General features: G+C 38.6%; 1 protein-coding gene across 2 annotated transcripts in view; it reads right to left on the bottom strand.

The window, feature by feature from the left end:
- LOC121634167 (glutamate receptor ionotropic, kainate 2-like) overlaps window positions 1-19501 on the bottom strand; it is a 66911-nt gene that overhangs the window by 18457 nt on the left and 28953 nt on the right. For both annotated transcript variants that reach the window (XM_041976671.1, XM_041976670.1), the window contains exons 7-11: window positions 3405-3548; window positions 2515-2622; window positions 2242-2355; window positions 1921-2127; window positions 312-535 (exon numbers count right to left, since the gene is read on the bottom strand). In XM_041976671.1, the coding sequence (XP_041832605.1) occupies window positions 312-535; window positions 1921-2127; window positions 2242-2355; window positions 2515-2622; window positions 3405-3548 (797 nt within the window). The remainder of the gene's footprint in view (window positions 1-311; window positions 536-1920; window positions 2128-2241; window positions 2356-2514; window positions 2623-3404; window positions 3549-19501) is intronic.

A 19501-nucleotide genomic window follows, 5' to 3' on the forward strand; every position in this document is an offset into this window, starting at 1 on the left:
TAAAGAAAATACCAGTGTTTTATTTTATTTTGGTCCATGAATGTAACGAGATCACAGTAGTACTTGAAACAGTGGATTGGCTTTGAGACATTAAAAACACTGGTATGGTCCCTTAGTGTTACATGCTTACTTCAGCCTTTGTATACTTTGAGTTTAAACCCTATTATGATCCCAGACATCATCTAAAAATAAAGAGGCTTCTTGCAGGTCAGGAAGAAGCAACAGCTGTTTGTTAGTGAAAGCAGGCTAACAGGGAGGTGGAGTGGGAAACAGTGGGAATGGAAAAGAGAAAGGGAGGGTGGACATGTTACCTGGCTATGACAAACAGCACACAACTGACACCCAAGCAAGCCAGCAGAATATACATCCAGATATCAGGCGAAAGGGGGTTGAGGAAGGAGAAGACGCCGGGGTTGGTGCCGTTGGGCTTGCGGTACAGGATACTTATCCCCAAAGTCATAAAGGGCTTTGAGAAGTCGATGACCTTCTCCCTCACGTAGGTGATGGCTAGAGGAGCAACTGCGAGGTCGGCTTTCTACAATGAAACATAGACCGACACCAAGTGAGAAATTGGTCTTTGAATACATCAATAAAAACACAATAATTATCATCTGATTTCTGTCGACAGATGGTCTCATCAATATGCACAGGAGGAGACGTGTCATAAAGAAAAATATTGCTAGTGACATTACTTCAGCTAGAATATCAGTAGGAGGCTGAGATTTTCTGGAAATTATGGGTTATACGTTTGAGCCTTCTTATGTGGTGCCATAGGTGAGTAACCGAGGCAACAATCTAGGGATTAGATTCATCTGTGACAAATTAACCTCATGCACCCTCTGAACGTAACATTAGCCTTCTATGCTGCAATGCACGTGCCCTGGAGTATTTTTGCATAATCCTTCCAAGGAATATCTTCATCTTCTGCAGTGCCAGTGCCTTAAATTGTTTTTTTTTCTACCATTATTTTCTGCTCAAGGTTGATTTTTCTTTCTCTGTAGGTGGGACTTTTCCTTCTCTTTTTCTTGTGGCCATCATTATAAGAAAAGACAAAACACATCACCACCCATTTTTATGATGCCTTTCTATGGTATAATCTTTATCTGCAAAAGTAATTATTATGCTGAAGTCCTGTCCTTGGGCAAAAGTTTCTTTGGATAAAACGCTCTGCCAAAAGGCATGAAAAGTAATGGAAGCCACACATTAAGTTATATCTACTTGCTATTATAAGCCAACATTTATCACCATCAGCAAATCCTCATTTAAGACCAATGCTCTCCTTGGAAAACCTTTGATTTCACCTTTATTTAAGAAGATGAGTTATTATTTAATATTAATTCTTAAAATGTTACACCATGTGGTTTTCCATCCAAATGTTTAATACATTTTCAGCACATTAATAAAAAACTGGCAAAATAAAAATGCAAATTTATTCTTGTTTCCATCCACTGCTGTTATTAAAGTTTGGCTCAGTGTAATTAATTGTAGGTGTCTCAAACTTTTAGGCTAGAACTGCAAATGCAGAGGGTACATTGAGATGAAGAAGGTGAAAAGCTCCAATCAAACCTTAACTGATGGAAAATAGGATGTAATTTTATGCAAATTCTGGAACCAGAGTACACAGTGGGCGATGGAAATGGAGACTTTATAACAATCAATGTATGTACTCTTGTTTTTTCTAGTTATGGGGGATTCAACCTGTTAGTTCAATCTGCCATCTGCCAACCATCATCCCTCTCTAAAATATTGCTATCTAACTTTGAATATAGCCTGTCTCCAAATTAATTCAGAGTATAAGAATTTTGAAATCGAGGTCTAGCCTCAGATAAGAAGGAATACAGTTGGCTTCTGTGCTTCTGTGAAAAAAATGTAAATTTTGACTTCTGAATATTTTTCTAGCTCTGGGTATTGTTGACTCACATGGTCCATCAGCTCCCGCACCATGCCGTTCCACTGGCCTGTGCTCTCATCCAGCGCCCCGTACTTCCCATCTTCCACTAATCGCACCTCATAGCGGAAGCCCAAGATGCCAGAAAGTTCCCTCAGCAGGTCGATACAATAGCCTTCAAAGCGGTCATTTCCATACAGAGGCTTGTCTGACTTCTTAAACATCACATATGGTTCCTCCTGTACAGAGAATAGAAGCTGGTGTAGAAGTGCAGAAATCTTCTTATTTTTGTATTCAGTATTTTCTGTGTGTGTGTGTGTGTTGTTTGTGTTCTTTCATTTGGCTGTGTCTACCAGTATGGTGGATACACGCAGGGATTTGTTAGCCAGAGAGTCAGTGATGTTGGATGTCTTGCTTTTCTGAGTCTCTGTCATATTCAGACCGCTGGGTGGATCCCATGTTCCAATCTGTTAGAACAATTCAGTGTCAAATTGACATCCCCTTTTGTATCTACAAAGAGGGAATGCAACACTTCAAAGCATAAAACCAGCATTTTTTTTCCCCTTTTTTTAAACTTAAGTCTTGAAGAAGTTGCAGATCATCAGCTGTACCAATGAGTGACACACCTTTTCCAGCCCTTCCTCCTTCAAACTAATGACATCCAGGTCGAAATCTGTTCTTAGTCCATTGGTCTTGTTGAACAGAACACGCCCTGTCAAACCATCCCAGTGAGCCTAGAGATGGAAAAATACACAATAATAAACTAAAATCCATAAGCCTCAGGCATTATCAGCAATATCAATCTAACTATATATTAAAAATGTTTCTGGCAATTATTAAATCTGCCTGGCTCTCCCTTCGCTGTCTATCTCAGCAACATAACAAGAAACAATAAAGCAGAGAGAACAGAAGCAGGTTTGACAGGTAAGAGTTCATTATGCATGTGGTTCATTGGGCTTGAAGTTTCACATCAAAGCCATTGGAGGAACAGACGGGCGTGGAGAGCGATAGCAAGCTCAGGAGGGGGAGGAAGCACTGGCTACAACAATGGCTCATTCTGAAAATTACCTGCAATGATACCATCCACAGAATGAAAGAGCTCTGTAGAACAAAGCAAATGGCTGACCCTGACTGGAGTTAAGGAGACACGCAGAGGCTTTGATATAAACACAGGAGGAGATAAGCATAGAGAAAGCATGGGGGGAAGAGAATGAAACATCCCAAAATAAATGTAGTAACTGTGGATAATGTAATGGTTATTTAGATTCCATTTTCATAAAGAGTTTTGAGAGCAAAAAGGTTAGGCAGTGAATGTGTTTGAGATGCTTATTACGATCACTGCAAGAGACAAAAATAGTAGCATGCTTTTCATGAAAAACAACACTGAAATTGTGACTAAACCTTAACAACAAAGGAATAACAGTATTATACAAAAAAAAAAAAGCCTGCAAACCGATGATTGCATGGGTCAGAGATCAAGACATAATGTGCACTGATAGCAGTGATGGCCTTATACCTCTTTGATAAGATTGATGAAGCGGCCTCCAAAGCGCCATGGCTTATGGCGATTACACTGCAGAGAGCTGACGGTGATCTGCTGCGACTGCTGCACTGCCACCGCCACCACATGCACGGCATCATACATCAGCGCTGCATCCGTCTGCAAACAGGAAGTTAATATTATCAGACATTCTAATGTGACCTGTTGATCTTCCGCCCACATGACGTTCCTCCCTCCATTCTTTTACTTATGGAGTAACGTAAGAAACCATTTGAAGTTTTGCTTCACTTTGAGAGAACCTGTATCGGGAGTATTGCCAGTAGCAAACGCCCCACAGAAATGGCACAGCATCTCAGCCTGTTAGTAAAAATATCCGACAAATGTCTGAGGCAATCAGAAAGCTCTGCCAGAGAGAGTTTTTCAGTGGAAGACTGGCCTGTCAGTGTGAAGACTAATGGTTCCTGATGGGTGTGCCTGTTTTCCAGAGAGAGGGAGTGCAAAGCAGGCACCAGTAGAGACAGGAGAACTCTGACTGGCTCACTCAACATGCTGGAGCAGTGTCTGGGATTCATAGTGAATTGCATAAAAAATCCTCCATGATAACTATCCACCTAACCCCTGAAATAAGCCATCAAAGTAAATGCTGTAGCTTAAACTTCTCACTCTCATACTGAGATTTATTTTAACCACTCCAGCAGGCACACATGAATTCTCTTCATCCTGTCTGTCCACACAGTTTGAGACACTACATTTACTCAGGTCAACACATTACAGCTCAGCTCAGATCTTCTTTACATGGTCCCTCACAGGCTGAAATATGCTGCAGTGATCTTATTTGACAAGTCCTGGATGACCGACCTGCAAAGGAGAATGAAAAATGACTGCAAAATGTCTGCAGCTACAGTGTAAGATCTTGCGGGTGTGCTTACTGCCAGAGAGAATGAGCTGGGCTGTTGCTCAGTTTATATTAGCTTCCTGTGTTTTCTCCTTAGGTGCATCGAGGCATCCGTTTCATCCAAGTGGCAGAAAAGGGACATATAAAGGGTCAAGGAGGGGCAAAAGAATGCTCTGTGTACAGTTTTTTTTCAAGCCTTATTAGTGTTGACAGGCCAATTACAGAGATAAATCTTACATTCAGCAGCAAGGGAAGAAGAATTTGTAGATAGAGAGAGAGAGGGATGAAGCTTGTGTGTGGTTGCAGTGGTGGGAAGATCCGTTTTTAGCCTGTCCTTTCGTTCTTCTGTTTTCAGAGTTGGTGGCTGCTAATGTCAAAGGCAGCAGCAGATCAGAGAATGGGAGGCAGTTCTGCACTCTTATCCTCTCTGCTTTCTCGGAAAAAGGGAACAGCTACGGCTCTATCTGTTCTCCCAGAGCTGGCGATATGTCAGTGTGTGCCACTGCAATAATCTGTCACATGCTAGTAAAAATAATATTCACTTTATTTTTTTTTCTGAAATGATTCATTTTGAATTTCTCAAAAATGGATGTTGGTATAGATTCATTAAAATCAAATCGAATTTGAGCCTTTAATATTTCTTTTGACACACATCATGAGTGCTCTTGACCTCTCCACGTCCTCCACCAGCTTTGATGTTTTCCTCTGAAAACAAATCAACAAACTGATTTTCAGTAAATCAGTGTTACTCTAAATATATCCCATTAAACACTTCAGGGAATAGAAATCTGTCAACTTGTTTTCTAAAAACAGAAACAGTCTGAAGATGTCTGTTTGGACTTTTATTTTTAGTTTACTTTTAATCCTGACATATGCCTGAGTGTGGAGTTGTTTTTAGCACAGCCTTGATATGTGACAGCAGGCTGATGATTAATTTTTATGAAAGCTTAAGAGACACATATGTATTGTGCTTTTTTCCCCACAGTGTTGTTTATTTGGTGTGTGTGTGTGTGTGTGTGTGTGTGAAGGTATTGAGATTTTCAATGAAAATTGTACAAATATGCACCAGTGGTGGTATTTTAAATGCTTCGATGGTTTTAAATGTAGATGTAAAAAAAAAAAAGGCAAAAAGATTTTTTTTTTTTTCATTTTTTGTGACTTTCTCAGGAGAATCACAAACTCGCTGTGAACACAGTAGTGACACACACTGATCAGCCACACCATTAAACCCACTGAGGTGTGTGAGGTGAATGATATTCTGCTGGGGAGCCTTGAGACCTGGTATTCTTGCAGATATTTAAGCACTACTCACCTAAAAATTGCAGCAAAGATAATTACAATCCAATTTTGATTAAACATCAAATGGAAAAAAGTTTACCCACAGAGACCCCATACTGGAAATTAGAGGACCTAGAGGAGTTAAATTACACTACAGGGGGTCCTCTATCCTTGTTTGGGGCTAGTGCTGTTATGGAGGTGAAATGGTAGTCAAAAACAGCAAAACACAGTTGAAACTCACTGTATGGCTTTCTTTAATTGACATTTTGTTGTAATGCTATCATAAACATTAGTAGCATTAAATATATTATACAATGGATATTTAAGGGTTCTTTGCTTGAGGAGCAGACTTAAAAGTGCAAAAATAGAAAATAAAAAAATAAAAGATGAGCAGCCCTAGTTTGTGATGTAAATAACAGACTGCTTTATGATGAGTCATGTTGTATGTATTCTGTTTGAGTGTGCTTTAAAAAGGCTCATATATCAGGGTACAAAAACAGTTTGTTAGCAGCAGTGTAAAAAGGTTTTATCTGGCCAAATTTAGAGGCAAGACTTTGTTTATGGTCACATAAATATCGATCAGATGCATCAGTTTATTTGAAAACAGGATATTGAATGGGGCACAGTATAAACACAGATCTGCAAGCTGCTGTGTTTGCACTCAGACGGCAAAATAATCCACCAATTTCCCCATCAGCTTTATTGTTTGACTGATTTATACCATTCTGTCAGATTCTCTTCTCACTTAATGATTTGTGGAAATATTCCCCATCTTTTAACTTTACATGGATCTCGTATATCAAATAGTCTCTCTTTCCTATGATTTATAGGGCAAAGAGCTTTTTGGAGCAGAACAGTTGCTGAAAATCCACATGCAGTGGAAACAAAAAGGCTGGCATCAAGTGGAAGGAATGATCAAGGGGAAAAAATAAATAAATGAAGACTCACAACTCTGGCAGATTGCATTTTATTTAAAAACAATCCAAGAGCGATCTTGATATTTATTGCTGAACCAAGCAAAGGTCCTGCTGGATGCTTTAAGTGCTTTAAGTGGAATTAGTTTAGCACCTTTGAGACACTGAGACAGAACAGGGAAAAGGTTTCAAAGAAGATGTCCCAAACCTTTGTTTACTTGTTCTTTCTCTCTTTCTATCTTTAGTCATTCAGATGACCATCTGAAATCCACAGTCATGTTTTGTGTCAGTTAATATACCAGTCCAGAAACTCAGTTCGTACATCAGTAAATGTACAGGTCCAGAAACAATTTTCCTTCCAAGAACTCACATGCTTCTTCACTTAGATGCTTTTGTTCATCGTTGCATCCTCTCTCTCCCATAAACACGATACGTGAGAAGCATGCAGATACCAATTAGCAAGATGTGTGTGAACCACACACACACACACACACACATTAAAAACATGATCACAATCAAACTCTGTGACAAACCCTAGTTTGCAAGCTTCCCACAGGCAAGCCTAATTTGTTGCCGTTGTGTGCACCTTCCTCATTTAGAAGAGGTGAACCTCACACTAAAGCAAGCTGCTGCTGTGTGTGTGTGTTTATACAAATATATTCATTTTTGCTGCATAAGTATTCACACCAGCTCTCCACCTGTGCATAATTCTATATGGTAATGTAGCACCCTGAAAAACAACATCTCTCTTTCTCGTCTCACCTCCTCCCAGACAGCTGTCCTCTTCCTGGATTTCCTATAAACATACACAAACACACATATAGCCAACTTGTGATGGATATGTTCTGTGGCTGCTTGTGTGTAGTGGAAATTCACTATTTAAACATACATGTGATTAATCCTAATGAGATTAGTACGGGTCTGTTATATGCCACGCATGGCTGGGCTGCAGCTAGAAGGCATAGAGCAACAACAACAGACACAGACCAACTTGCTAAGATGTGCACTCTGACAAAACCACCTCCCAGCAGTATTGCTACCAGCATCAGCGTCACAGTGTCAGCCGGAGAAAGGAAAGCTCTTTGTTTTCTTGGAGGTGAAGTCACTGCCCCCGGATCACAGACAGAACCATGGGGTTTGCTGATTTGATTGAAGAGGGAGGTAATTATTCATTTCTTTCCATAGTTTATTTGTAATTGTGCTGCTTTACTGAGTAGCCTGTGCAACAGAGATTCCTGAATTCTCTTGCTTTACTTTTGTGATACTATTAAATATTTTTCCAAATTTGACTAAATTAAAGGAGAATGGTGGGATATATCTGGACATTATTAGTGCTGAATTTCAACCTGGGATAAAAACAAAATGGAAACGGCATCAATAAAGGTATACATTCTTGTTGATGAATATAAATACTTCCAGTTATATTATCAATTTAGAGAAATATATTTATTTCCTTGATGCTTATTTGCTTAATGAGAGCTAGAAGATCGATACCACCCCCATATCTATCTGCTCAATGCTAAATTGGAGCCAGCTGTTATGTTATTATCTACAATAACGAGGCACAGATGAAATGCCATCAGGGAGGTGCCTGATTGGTCCCTTATTCATTCAGTATGACGACACTAAACTTACAACTATAGTCTTAAATAACTGCATTATCTTCAGCTGCAGGATGAACAAAGTGTCCGGAAACAGATGGCGTGGGCCCTACAGAGCCCTGATCCCAACATCTTTGAGTCATTCTAGGATTACATAGACACAGAAGACAGTGAAAGCAGAACATACAATGTGGAAATGATGGAACATGGCCACCGGCTTTGAAAAGCGAAGCCATTGCGGAAGTTGCTTGCGAATGAGGCTTTACTGGTTCCAAAACATCTTTGGCTCCAAAGGAGTTTTTTTTTTTTTTTTTTCAAAAAGAGTCAACTTTTTTCAGGAAATATAAATTATTATTTTATCCAGGGTATTATTTTCATGAGGTACATTCATCCCTTCAGATCAACTAAGTTTTATTTTCATTACACCAATTCACTACTGAAGTCCTCTCAGGGCACAAACCATAAAGAGAAATCTGATAATTAACTTTAAATAAGTACTTGAGAACTTTAAGAGGAGAGACACATCCAACATTTCAGTGATGGTAATTATTAGGATATTAGGCCTAAAGCGCACATATGTTTGGGGGCATCACAGGCTTGATGGACATGGTAAATGTCTGTGGGAGTGATTGACAAGCCATTTGGAAGAAAGACAGATAGTTTCCCTGCTGATTAGTTGTCTCTTGTTGGCAGGTTAGACAATATTTTTCCCTCAGACAGTTTGGCTGTTTATTGGCTCTTCAAATAAGTTTTTAATTCAGTGCAATTGTGGCTTGTTGCTTGGTATACTAGACTCACACACCCTTGGGAAATTCTGATACCCTTTTATTTTTTCATTGCATGTAACTGTTTATTTTCTGCTCAATCTCTTTCAGTTTAAATACGCTTTTCATGGTAATCCACTTGCTTTCAGCAGAACACGTAAAATACTCCCAAAAAGCTGATGCATTATCCCCCAGAGTGTTCAGGGAAGACTATTATTATCACACTTTACATGAATTATGGATGACTTTAATAACTAAGCTAGACAGAGTAACCAAAAGGGCTGTGTTCAAACTGTCTATGTGGTCACTCATACACTTTTCCATTATATGGTGTTTAGATAGAAGTCTCGCCGAAAGATAAAAGCTGACAGCTGCTGATTCATTTCAAACATTTCTTGGAGGTAACATATAATTTATTTGGCATGAACAAACAGAAGCATATCTTTGGTCATGGACACCATGTCATTGCTCTTTTCTGATAAGTGAGTTATCAGAATCAGAATATGTATATATATATATATAAATATATATATATATGTGTGTGTCCAAATAATTAAAACCTTTAGCAGATGCACCTAAACTTGTCTCTGTGTGGACACGACCTACCACATTTGGTGAACCTTGTCACAGTACGGTTACCACTGGGTTCGAAAGATCAAACCAACAGTCAGCAAACCAAATGGTGGCATCATGGGAGTTACATCCACATCATCTATATAATGTTTCTGAAACAAACAAATTAAATCCAAAGAAATTTCTCCAAGATTCTAGCAACCACCTATATGTCAAGTATCTTAAAAACCTGAGCAAGTATATTTAAAAGATTACTAAAATCTTGATTTGAAAGATGTTAATAATTTTTTCTATAAAGCGAGAACTTATTCTAATAAATACAGTTTCAAAGCATTATTTATGACTCTTCATTTAGTTTCTTATGCTTGAAACTTCTGCATGGTCCTGGACTACTGAAATTGATGTGCTGCATGAGGCTGTGGATGATGAAACTGAGTCACTGCATTGACAGTTGTGCAAATGTTCGGTCCTAGCAGGACGATATTGGAGATGAGAGCTGAAAAACACTGAAATGTGACATATGTGATTTATGGGGCATATTATGGCGGTTTCAGGTCTCCTAGCGGAAAAGGGAGAACAGGCAGTGTCAGATCATTATGGTGAAAAAAGCCCCTCGAGTGACTGCAGGTCACTGTACTGCCATCTCTCTCTCTGTCCATGACTTTTCCACTCTGTCTATCCTCGCCTCTTTTCTTCTGACTGAATATGTTCTGCCAGAGTACCTCCTCCCTTCACCCCCCATCTCTTCCTCCCTTTCATCCCTTTGGTCGACCCGCTGCCTCTCTACAGTATTTCACTGAGCTGTGCGTGAGTGTGGAAATATGGCAGGTTTAGCCAGTGCTGTCACTGTTACTTCTCCATTTTTTCTTTTGTGTGTTAAAAGGTTTAATCTCTTTCTCACATTGCATTTCCACATGCTGAGGCAACAGAGAAGCCCAGCTGCATTTTCTTTTTAAAAAAAGGATTTGTCACTGGGAAGTAAGACTAGCTTCTTTCAACAAGGACCCTGGGGTAACAGATTCATCGATGGTGGCTGGATTTATGTGAAAGCACATTCAGAGCTTTATTGTAGATTTAAGCACACTTTAAAGAGGGATAAAGGACTACACTGCAGAGGGTTTTAATTTAAAAGAGAAGATCCTGTGAGAGTGGTGCAAGTGTGAGCAGAAATCAGTTTGATGGATGTCCATATTCATTGATTCAGTGCCGCTGCACCATTATTAAAGTGCCCTAACCAAAAACTGACAGAGGCGTTATTGTTGAGAAAACCTCCATTTTGACCCGACAATGTACTTTTATCATATTGCCTTAAAGATAGTTTTGTTTGAAGAATAATTTCTTTCATCACTGTAACTTTTTTAAATCCTATAATCTTGATAAAATGTGTTTGAACTTTCCAAAGAAGAGAGGCAGAGAGAAAAGAGAGTTAATGCCTTTGTTGAACTCTAAAACAATTAGTTTACACAGCCAAATTGGCGACGCAGTTCAAATATGCACATAGTAACTATCTAGTTCCGCCTCTGTTTGCTCAAAACAAACTGCAGGTAGGACTGCCAGAAACACTTTCTTGCATATTAGATTTTCCCAACAAAGCTTTGCCTGGTTTGAGGGTTTTCAAAAGTATTAATTCAATTTCTAAGAGGAAAGTAATTCAAACTTGGACTGGCTGAAAAGTCAGGGGATCAGCACAGTAAATGCAGCTCATCCTGTGGTGAGTGTATTTGCAAGTTGTTGACACACTGTATATCACTCAAAACCACAAAGTGGTGTACCAACCATGTGACAGACTACCACTGCTATCTCAAGAGCAAAGCCACTACTGTATCAGGGTTAAAAATAACATAAATTGTGACAGCACATCAGAAACATCAAATATGATGCTGTGCTTAACTATTTTATTAAGCCTGACAAAATAGGCTGTCATCGCTGAGAGCAGAAGTGTCCCACATTGGTCCCTCGGGCAACAGCATGCTGCTGGCAGCACGGTCCAGTCAGAGTCCACCCTAATTAACACCATGCTGCTTAACCTACATCTGATTAAGTAGCTGTTTAACATGTTGGCCCAACCTCATATTTAATCAGACTCCAGCCAGGTTTAATTTCAAATGCTAGTAGGTGCCCTCTCCACAGGCTTTACGTCCTCTTAGCTCATCAAACCTTTTCAAAAATGTTCAGAGCAACAAAGCATATGCATTGCTATCTCTTGTAAACAAGGCAAATGTGATCAAATGGCGAACTATCTGTGACAAAGAAAACTTCAAGTTGGACTCTACAGAGGAGGGTTGATGGAGAATTAAACAGCCCTTCGAATTTTGCTACCATCTGGTGAGCTCTGGTGGCCAGAGAATAGGAGACAGCAGAAGAGAAAGGGGGAGAGTGTAAACAGTGTGGCGGGAGTCCCAGTTTAATTCATTGTGTAAACAATACAGTCAGTGTTAATTACATCTGGGTTACTGCTAAACAGTGGGTAAGATGTAGAGATCTCTCCAGAATAACATAGTAGGATGATGCCACCAGTTTAATTGAAAAAAGTATACTTGATTGTAATGGCTCAAGTCCGAAAGTGGTAATATTTCGCACTTATTTCTTACAATACTCTTCTGTAGAGCCCAAAATATTTAGCAATAATTTGTAATTTTCTATTTTATCTGTCATTACTGTAATAGAGTGCACACACTGGCGATGGAAGGTGTTATGTATTATGCTTTGTTAATATCAGTTTCTTTGTTTTTGAATTACCATGGTGGGGCAAGCGTTCCTTTCCTGGTGGAGCAAAGGCATAGTGAAGGGCTGACAACACTTAAATCTGGGTGCCACTGGATTATCAGGTTTTCAAGCTTAGTTAGCAAGTCTTAGTCTAGTTATTGTAGTTTATTTTGTGGAAGCAGGTGATGTAACAAAAATACTTTCATGTAAAAGTAGAGCTCTGGACATCAGCTTGATGTATAAACAAATGATGGTTTATTACAAAAAGTGACATCTTAAACAGATCTGCAAAATCTGTGAGGTCTCTGGCCAATTCTGAGAATCCCACTGAAAACATGTGTGAAGCATCCTTATATACCTTTCAGACAAAGACATTCCTTGGTCCTAAATTGACCAATCCCATGGAAACACATATGTGTACACACATGGTGTTGTGCTGAGTCCAGTCTTTTTGAGGCACCTAAGACCCTTATATGGTAAAACCTGTGTGTCTTGCATCCTGTCTATACATGGAATCTAAAATTAACTACTCTTAGCAAACTGCAGTCTGCTTACTGCTGCAACCCAGTATAATCCTAATCTATGCAATTTTAATAAATTCTAATTATGAAATGCTGAGAATAAGACACTTCATGTTAGCCATTTTGTTTTCCCCTGTGTGTGTCATTTGGTTTGACCGAACTGCTATAAAAGTTACCTTCATGTGTCATTGTGTTAGTTCAGCTTTCTTCAGTTGATTTTAATTTGTTTAAGCTACATTTTTGAGTATCACTGTATTTAGCTGACCAGGTAGTTTATTCCTTCTTTTGGAGTTTTGTAATAATATTAGGTCAATAAAAACCCAGTTTTGAAATGACTTTTTGTGTCCTTGTTACTTGACAATGACAATAATCATATTTCAGTTAATTAATTGGAATATCAGTATAGCACAGCCTGAAATCATTTGTGCTTTCCATACATGTATGCAGACAGATTTCTTTCTTTCTCTCCAGTCAGGTTTTTGTCTTTTCGTGTAAGCATGTTTTTTGATATACACTATCAGTCAAGAATTTGGACACACTTTCCCATTAAATCAAATGGGTAAGTGTATCTAAATGCTTGACTGGTAGTATAACAACATATATGCTGTACATATAAACTGGTGTAGAGCAGTGGGAAAAGTTATCTATGTGTATACAATTGTTATTAACACATAGGAGACATTCTTGAATACTAGAAGAAGATAAATATTGTTTTTAAGTTATTATAGCGTTATATTAATGGATATAAGAACAAGTTTAATGTAAGTAAATAACATTGTGGAAAACTGTGGGCAATTTGAATGGAAATCCAATGACCTATCCATCTTCTCTGCTTATCTGGGGTTGGGCCGTGGGGGCAGCTTCCTAAGCAGGGAAGACCAGACTTCCCTCTCCCTGGCCACTTTTTCCAGCTCACCTGGAGGAAACCCGAGACCTTGGCTCCAATATTATTTTGTGACAACCTGCCATATTAATGTGCTGTTTCACAGTGGATAATCTTTTATATTTTATTTAATTTTTCATTTTTCTATAGGTTTCTAAAATATGGCTCTACAATAAAGACATGTTCAATGTGACCCCCAGTGAACATAGTGTATATAATTCCAGCATCTCTCAGTTTGCTTGGGTGCTCAGTATATATTGTTTCCACTTGACTGATTGTTTATACATGCTTACATTATACATTGTACAATTACACACTCATATATTGTTGTCAGGAAACATTTCTGACCCCCAAGGCTAAGAATGACACTATCCTCCTGGGCCTGATTGTATGATACTAATCCGATAATAGTTGTAGTCCCTGATTGCAAAAGTTTTAATTGTCCTTTATGACATCAACAGGCTCCCACTGATATTACTGTCTACTAATATCTGCTGTGCATATGGTAGTCTACCATTTATTGGATGATATTGCCAGAATTTTTTTTCTGTATTCTGTCTTGTCATCTCAACCCTTTTTTGTTACCAACTCCCTCCCCCCATAACAATGAATGAAAGAGACACTGCAATAAAATACGAGGAAGCAAAAAGCAAAGCAAGAAAAGGATAATAAATCCTCCTTTAAAATTCCTCCTCTCCATCTCTCTGCTCTCACCCACAAAAAGGCTTCTATGAACCACGGCAGCAGTGGTGCTAATAATGTTGATGCTGTGCCAAGCCCAGCTGGTGATGCCCGGCACAGGGCATCGAGTGTCTGCTCTCCACAGTTGCTGTCTTTAAAAGGCTCTCTCCTTTGCCAAGTAGGATCAGAGGGAGGGAGATCGCACTGCTGTAATGGACACAACCAACCTGTAGACCTGTATGGAGCTCATTATGTTTGTTCAATCCATCATATATCAAATACAGCACTGAGGCATCATGTTATTCTGTGTAGCTCAAAAATGGAGTGTTTCTTTTCAAAGTGCCAGACAGCAGATTGGAATGACAACTAATTAAAAAAAAATGACTCATATTGTTTTACTAAGAAACGCATGGCTGCTTTATTATTATTTTAGGCATTTCTGCACCAGAGGTTCTTGCATGACATGTATTTGTTGTAAGCTTTAAGTGTGTAGTAACAATGTACCAGTTTAGTACTGTACCAAATAAAATAAAGAGCATCTTATTTGGCTTAACACCCATAATTCAGGGCACTCATTTGGTTGGAATCTTTGATTTGAGCAAAATGGGAATGAGATTTGTGAGTTTTTGTCCTATTATCAGAATTCAAGCAACTGTGTGTTAAAACAAGTCTGAGCCAAGTCATCCCCTTCAGAGGATTCATCAAATGGGGAATTGAATGAAACAGTTTTCAGAATGTGCTCAACATTTTAACACCAGAAACAGTTTAATGCTTACATAAAGAACAGCAGAAGCAATTATTTAAAAACATACATGATAAACACCATCTAATCGGAATGTATAGCTGCCATCTAACAGGATTCTCCAGCTTGCTCATACCGTGGGTGTCATCCACTCTACTCCCAGCAGTGCTTGTTAATGCAGCTATGTGTCTGCTCTCTCTCTCTCTCTCTCTTTCTCTCTCACTTTACCCCTCAGCATATCTCCACTAACCTGCTTCCTCCCTTTTTCTCTTCCTCTTTCATCCACTGCTCTTACTGTCCCTAATTTGAGTCCAAAGAGAAATGAAGCATACTCGGACTCAGGCTGCAGATTTAGAGTTTGTTTTGGCTACTGCAATGTGTCTAAATTAACTCGGAGGAAATTATCTGCTGTTGCTGCAAATCACAGCTTGCACAGAGCATTGTGCATGCAGCATTTCCTCTGGTTCCTTTCTGCATGCAGTGTATTTCCCATGGGGGCAATGACAGACTGCCATTAACTGTATTACAGGAAGACAGTTTCAGGCTGGAAATATTTCTGCAAAATGATGCCCATTAATTATGCTACAAAATGAAAAATATAAAGATTGCCATTTTAAATATGGTCGATACAAAAATTTTTTTGCTTATATTACAAGATGTTGTTTTCTTTTCCTTCCAAAAAAATTATGCACATATATATTTCAAGAAGTTAGATAAAATCAACCAGCAATCCATGTTAGGCACAAATGCCAGAGCCTTTAAAAAGTTTGCCAAACTTACCCAGTGTGTTTGTTATGTTCTCCATTCATTTAGTCTGTTCTAGTCAAACATACCTCCCATAGTATCCCAGATGCGTTGAGGGAGCATTCCCTCCATGTCTGCTCTCTATTAATAATAGTCATTATTATGAGCTATTACACCAGAATTTTCATTTGTGTTGATGACACTAGAGAACATCCAGCTCTCTGTGGTGGTAATTACTGCTCAGTGAAATGTAGACATCAATGAAATGATGCAGAGGTGGAAAATAACTGGGTCTGAAGCCTCAGCGAGGCTTACTCCTTCGTTAAATCTAAGTACATATTTATCTCATTAAATTGGGACTTAAAATAGTTGAAATTACAACAAAATATTGCAATCAAATATCCTATTAGATACAACCAAGAATTATGGGAAATACAATGGTCTTATTTGATAGAAAATTCCAGTAAAAACCTTGGAAACATACAATCCCTTTATTTCAATGACTAGGTGTATTTAAACTTATTTACATGTCGCAGCTTGCAAATGATGGCAAATGCAAATGTCAAAATTTTCTTGCTGTTAATAATGATCAAAGAGAAAGACAAACTGATTTTTAAGTAGAAAAAAATATTATTTCCAAGAATTAACCAATATTTGTTTATTGTTGTAGTTTTGTGCAATTTAAAGTGAACAAATAAGTAAAGGATATCATTAGAAGTCAGACCTTAAATAGCATGTTGGGACAATGGCTTATTAGTGTACAAAATGTACAGACACGCTCTACAAAGTATGGGAAGGCTGTAGGGCAGTAGAGTGTATTTAGGTAGTTATTTACTCTTTTGGTAATGTAGTTAAGAAATTATGTCTAAATGGTGAAGATCATGTCGAGGTCTGAAAGACCAATAAAACATTAAAAGGAAACTGCTTGTAGAACTGCAACAGAGTTGAGCCAAAAAGCATGGCTGCAGAGAACTTTTAGGAAGATTTGGTAGGCTCTGTTCTGTTGTTTTGGAAACGGCTGCATAAATACAGCATGACCTTCATTAAAAAGACAACATATGAAAACCTTTACTGCACCCTCACCAGTAAATCATGCACAAGAAGTTTCCAATAAAAAAGATGCAAATGTTAAACAAACTTCATGCATTTTGAATACATTATACTAATACAAAACCATAAAACCTTTTGCTGCAATGAACTAAAATATGTTTGTAATTATAAAGGAAGTAAGTGTTTATAAAAAGAACATAATAAACAGTTAAATATAAGGTATTTATGCTTTGGGTTTGTGCACAAAGAATTTTCCACTGTTTTTGGAAGCAAACATAACAATTTTATATAGAATTATTATGAAAGCACAATAGACTCCCAAACCCTCCTCAGAATCCACAATTGACTAACTCAGTCAAAAGCAACAAGTTAAATGTTTTGCCATGGGTCTCACATACTATTGAAAATCTATGGTTAGCCTTTAGAAGAGTTATGGATGTGAGATGGCAAAATAATCTGACAAAAGAAAGTCCTTTTGCAGCAATAATTGAATGTTCCTCCAAACAGAAGGTGAAACACTCTCAGCTGATATAAGACACATTTACAAACTGTAATTATTGTCAAAAGGGGTGTTATTTATGATTAGGGGGTGTTTTTGACCATGCAGGATACCCAAACTTATCAAACTGTCTGTTGGTTGTGCATAATACATCTCTAATTGCTGTAAATTCACTTCAAGTAATAAGAGAGATTTTGAGATCAACAACACATATATAAACAAACAAATTGGACTAATTAGCAGCCATACTCATTGTGCATTTCTCCACGACAGAGACACCTCTAACAAACAGAGTTAGGAGGCGGTCGCTTGGCATGTTTGTGGCTGCAAGCTTGCAGGCAGACTTCTCATTATACATCCTTTCCTGAAACAAAACTGGGCCTCACCCAAGGCACCGTGTGTCACTGTGATTTTACACTACCTTGCATTTACGCATGCCTTGTGGCGTGAGGAAACATTGCATGCACCTCTCAACACTCCTAACGTCCTCGCCCCATATCTCCTGCCCATTCTCCTCTTCCTCCTCATCATCATAACTATCTAGCTGCAGTCCATCTTACCTTCCCCACCCTACCCCTCCACATCCCATTTCAGTCAATCAATCCCTCATGAACTCACAAGGTGACACGTACGGCGTTGTCCTGGTAACCATTGCTACACAACTGTTGCCTGGTCACCGGGTGCAAACAAGCTCAGAGCTCAGCAAGGTGTCTGTACTGCACAGACTAAGAACAAGGCATCGGAGAAAAGCAATAAAAGACCGAAGGGAGGGTCAGCGGGTGGAAGGTCAGTCACTGGCAGCTGCAGTCCACCCTCTATTTAATTTAATGATACCATTCAAGGTGGTTTCTCTGGCCAGAGTGCTGTAGCATAAATGTCAGGCAACTCTGCACATTAATTAAATACATTTTTGCTACAGAAGAACCAGAAGTTATCTCAAACTATTTCAACTCACATTTATAAAGTAGGTGCAGAATATTTTTATATCACCAGAACTGTTCCTCTATTATGCATTTATCATTCCATTAAAATGAGAGTGCTTTCATATTCTTGCTGCAGTCTCTTCTTTCACTCATTATATGGGACTAAATTAAGAGGACAAACTCTAAAAGAATGAAATGAATCAGACCTCAGACTTATAAATAGACCACACTAATGAAGCACTTTGTCAAGCTTGCCTTTGGACCTATTATTTATTATTATTAAAGGACATTTCTAGTCCAGTGAGGTATGTCAATAAGGAGTATAAGATATGACAAAATGATTCATGCAACACTAATTAATCAGTTCAGCATTTCACTACTAATATCCCTTAATTTCCGGTGAAGGAGAAAAAAAAATCAAGTGACTTAACCTCTTTGTACCATTAATTTCTCTGCATTCATTACTACTGTACCTATTTTTTTACATTTGAGTGCTGCACAGACAAAAGGGAAGCATAAAGCAGCTTGAGGAAAATGCTGTGTGATATTTCTATATTTACAGCAGTGTGCTGCAGTTTCTCCACAAGATCTGACATTAAATTGCTGTAGATGTGCATGAAACAAAAAATAACAAACAAACAAACAAACAAAAAAAAAAGAAAACACAAAACAATCTGACTGATAGTGAGCATTCATTTTTGATCACATGTAAGAAAGAATTAAGACTGTGAAAGACTTTGAATGATATATGAAGTAGACACCCTGTGCTGTGTCTAATTCAAAGGCTTGTCTGGAAGCCTTTGATGAAAAGACACTTCTTACATTACAATGATTTTTCATGCTAGATCTTCAGTCTGCCAAGAAAAACAAGAGGCTGGCTAAAACAAGGGGAAAAAAAAGGTGTTTGTCTCCAAGGAAGGTGCTGCGAGGGAGGTGGAGTAAATTGACTGTTTACAGCAACAGACCCAGAGAGGGACCTTGAATGTCCATGACGAGCTCCATTCCCTTTTTCACTTTCAAATCACCTTATCCCTGGGTTTTCTGGATGGCATCCTAAAAAACCAAGGCCATAATTTCCATCCAATTTGCTCCCTCTCTCTGCATGAACACTGACAGATTGTCATATTTTGGCCATGCTCCCAGAGGAGAGTTGTGAGAGGCAGGAGGGCAGATAAACGGCTATTACCATTCACACCGGCTCATTACTGAGCATTTAGACCCAGGAACACAGACTCAAAAAAGCTCCATGCAGAGGGCATTTATGCTGCTCCTGTACCCACCCCAGGAACTCTGCACCACTGAGCCTATGATTGACAGTTCACACTCAGTCAATCTCCT

The sequence above is a fragment of the Melanotaenia boesemani genome, chromosome 22, assembly GCF_017639745.1.
Source record: "Melanotaenia boesemani isolate fMelBoe1 chromosome 22, fMelBoe1.pri, whole genome shotgun sequence".
NCBI classification, from domain to species: domain Eukaryota; kingdom Metazoa; phylum Chordata; class Actinopteri; order Atheriniformes; family Melanotaeniidae; genus Melanotaenia; species Melanotaenia boesemani.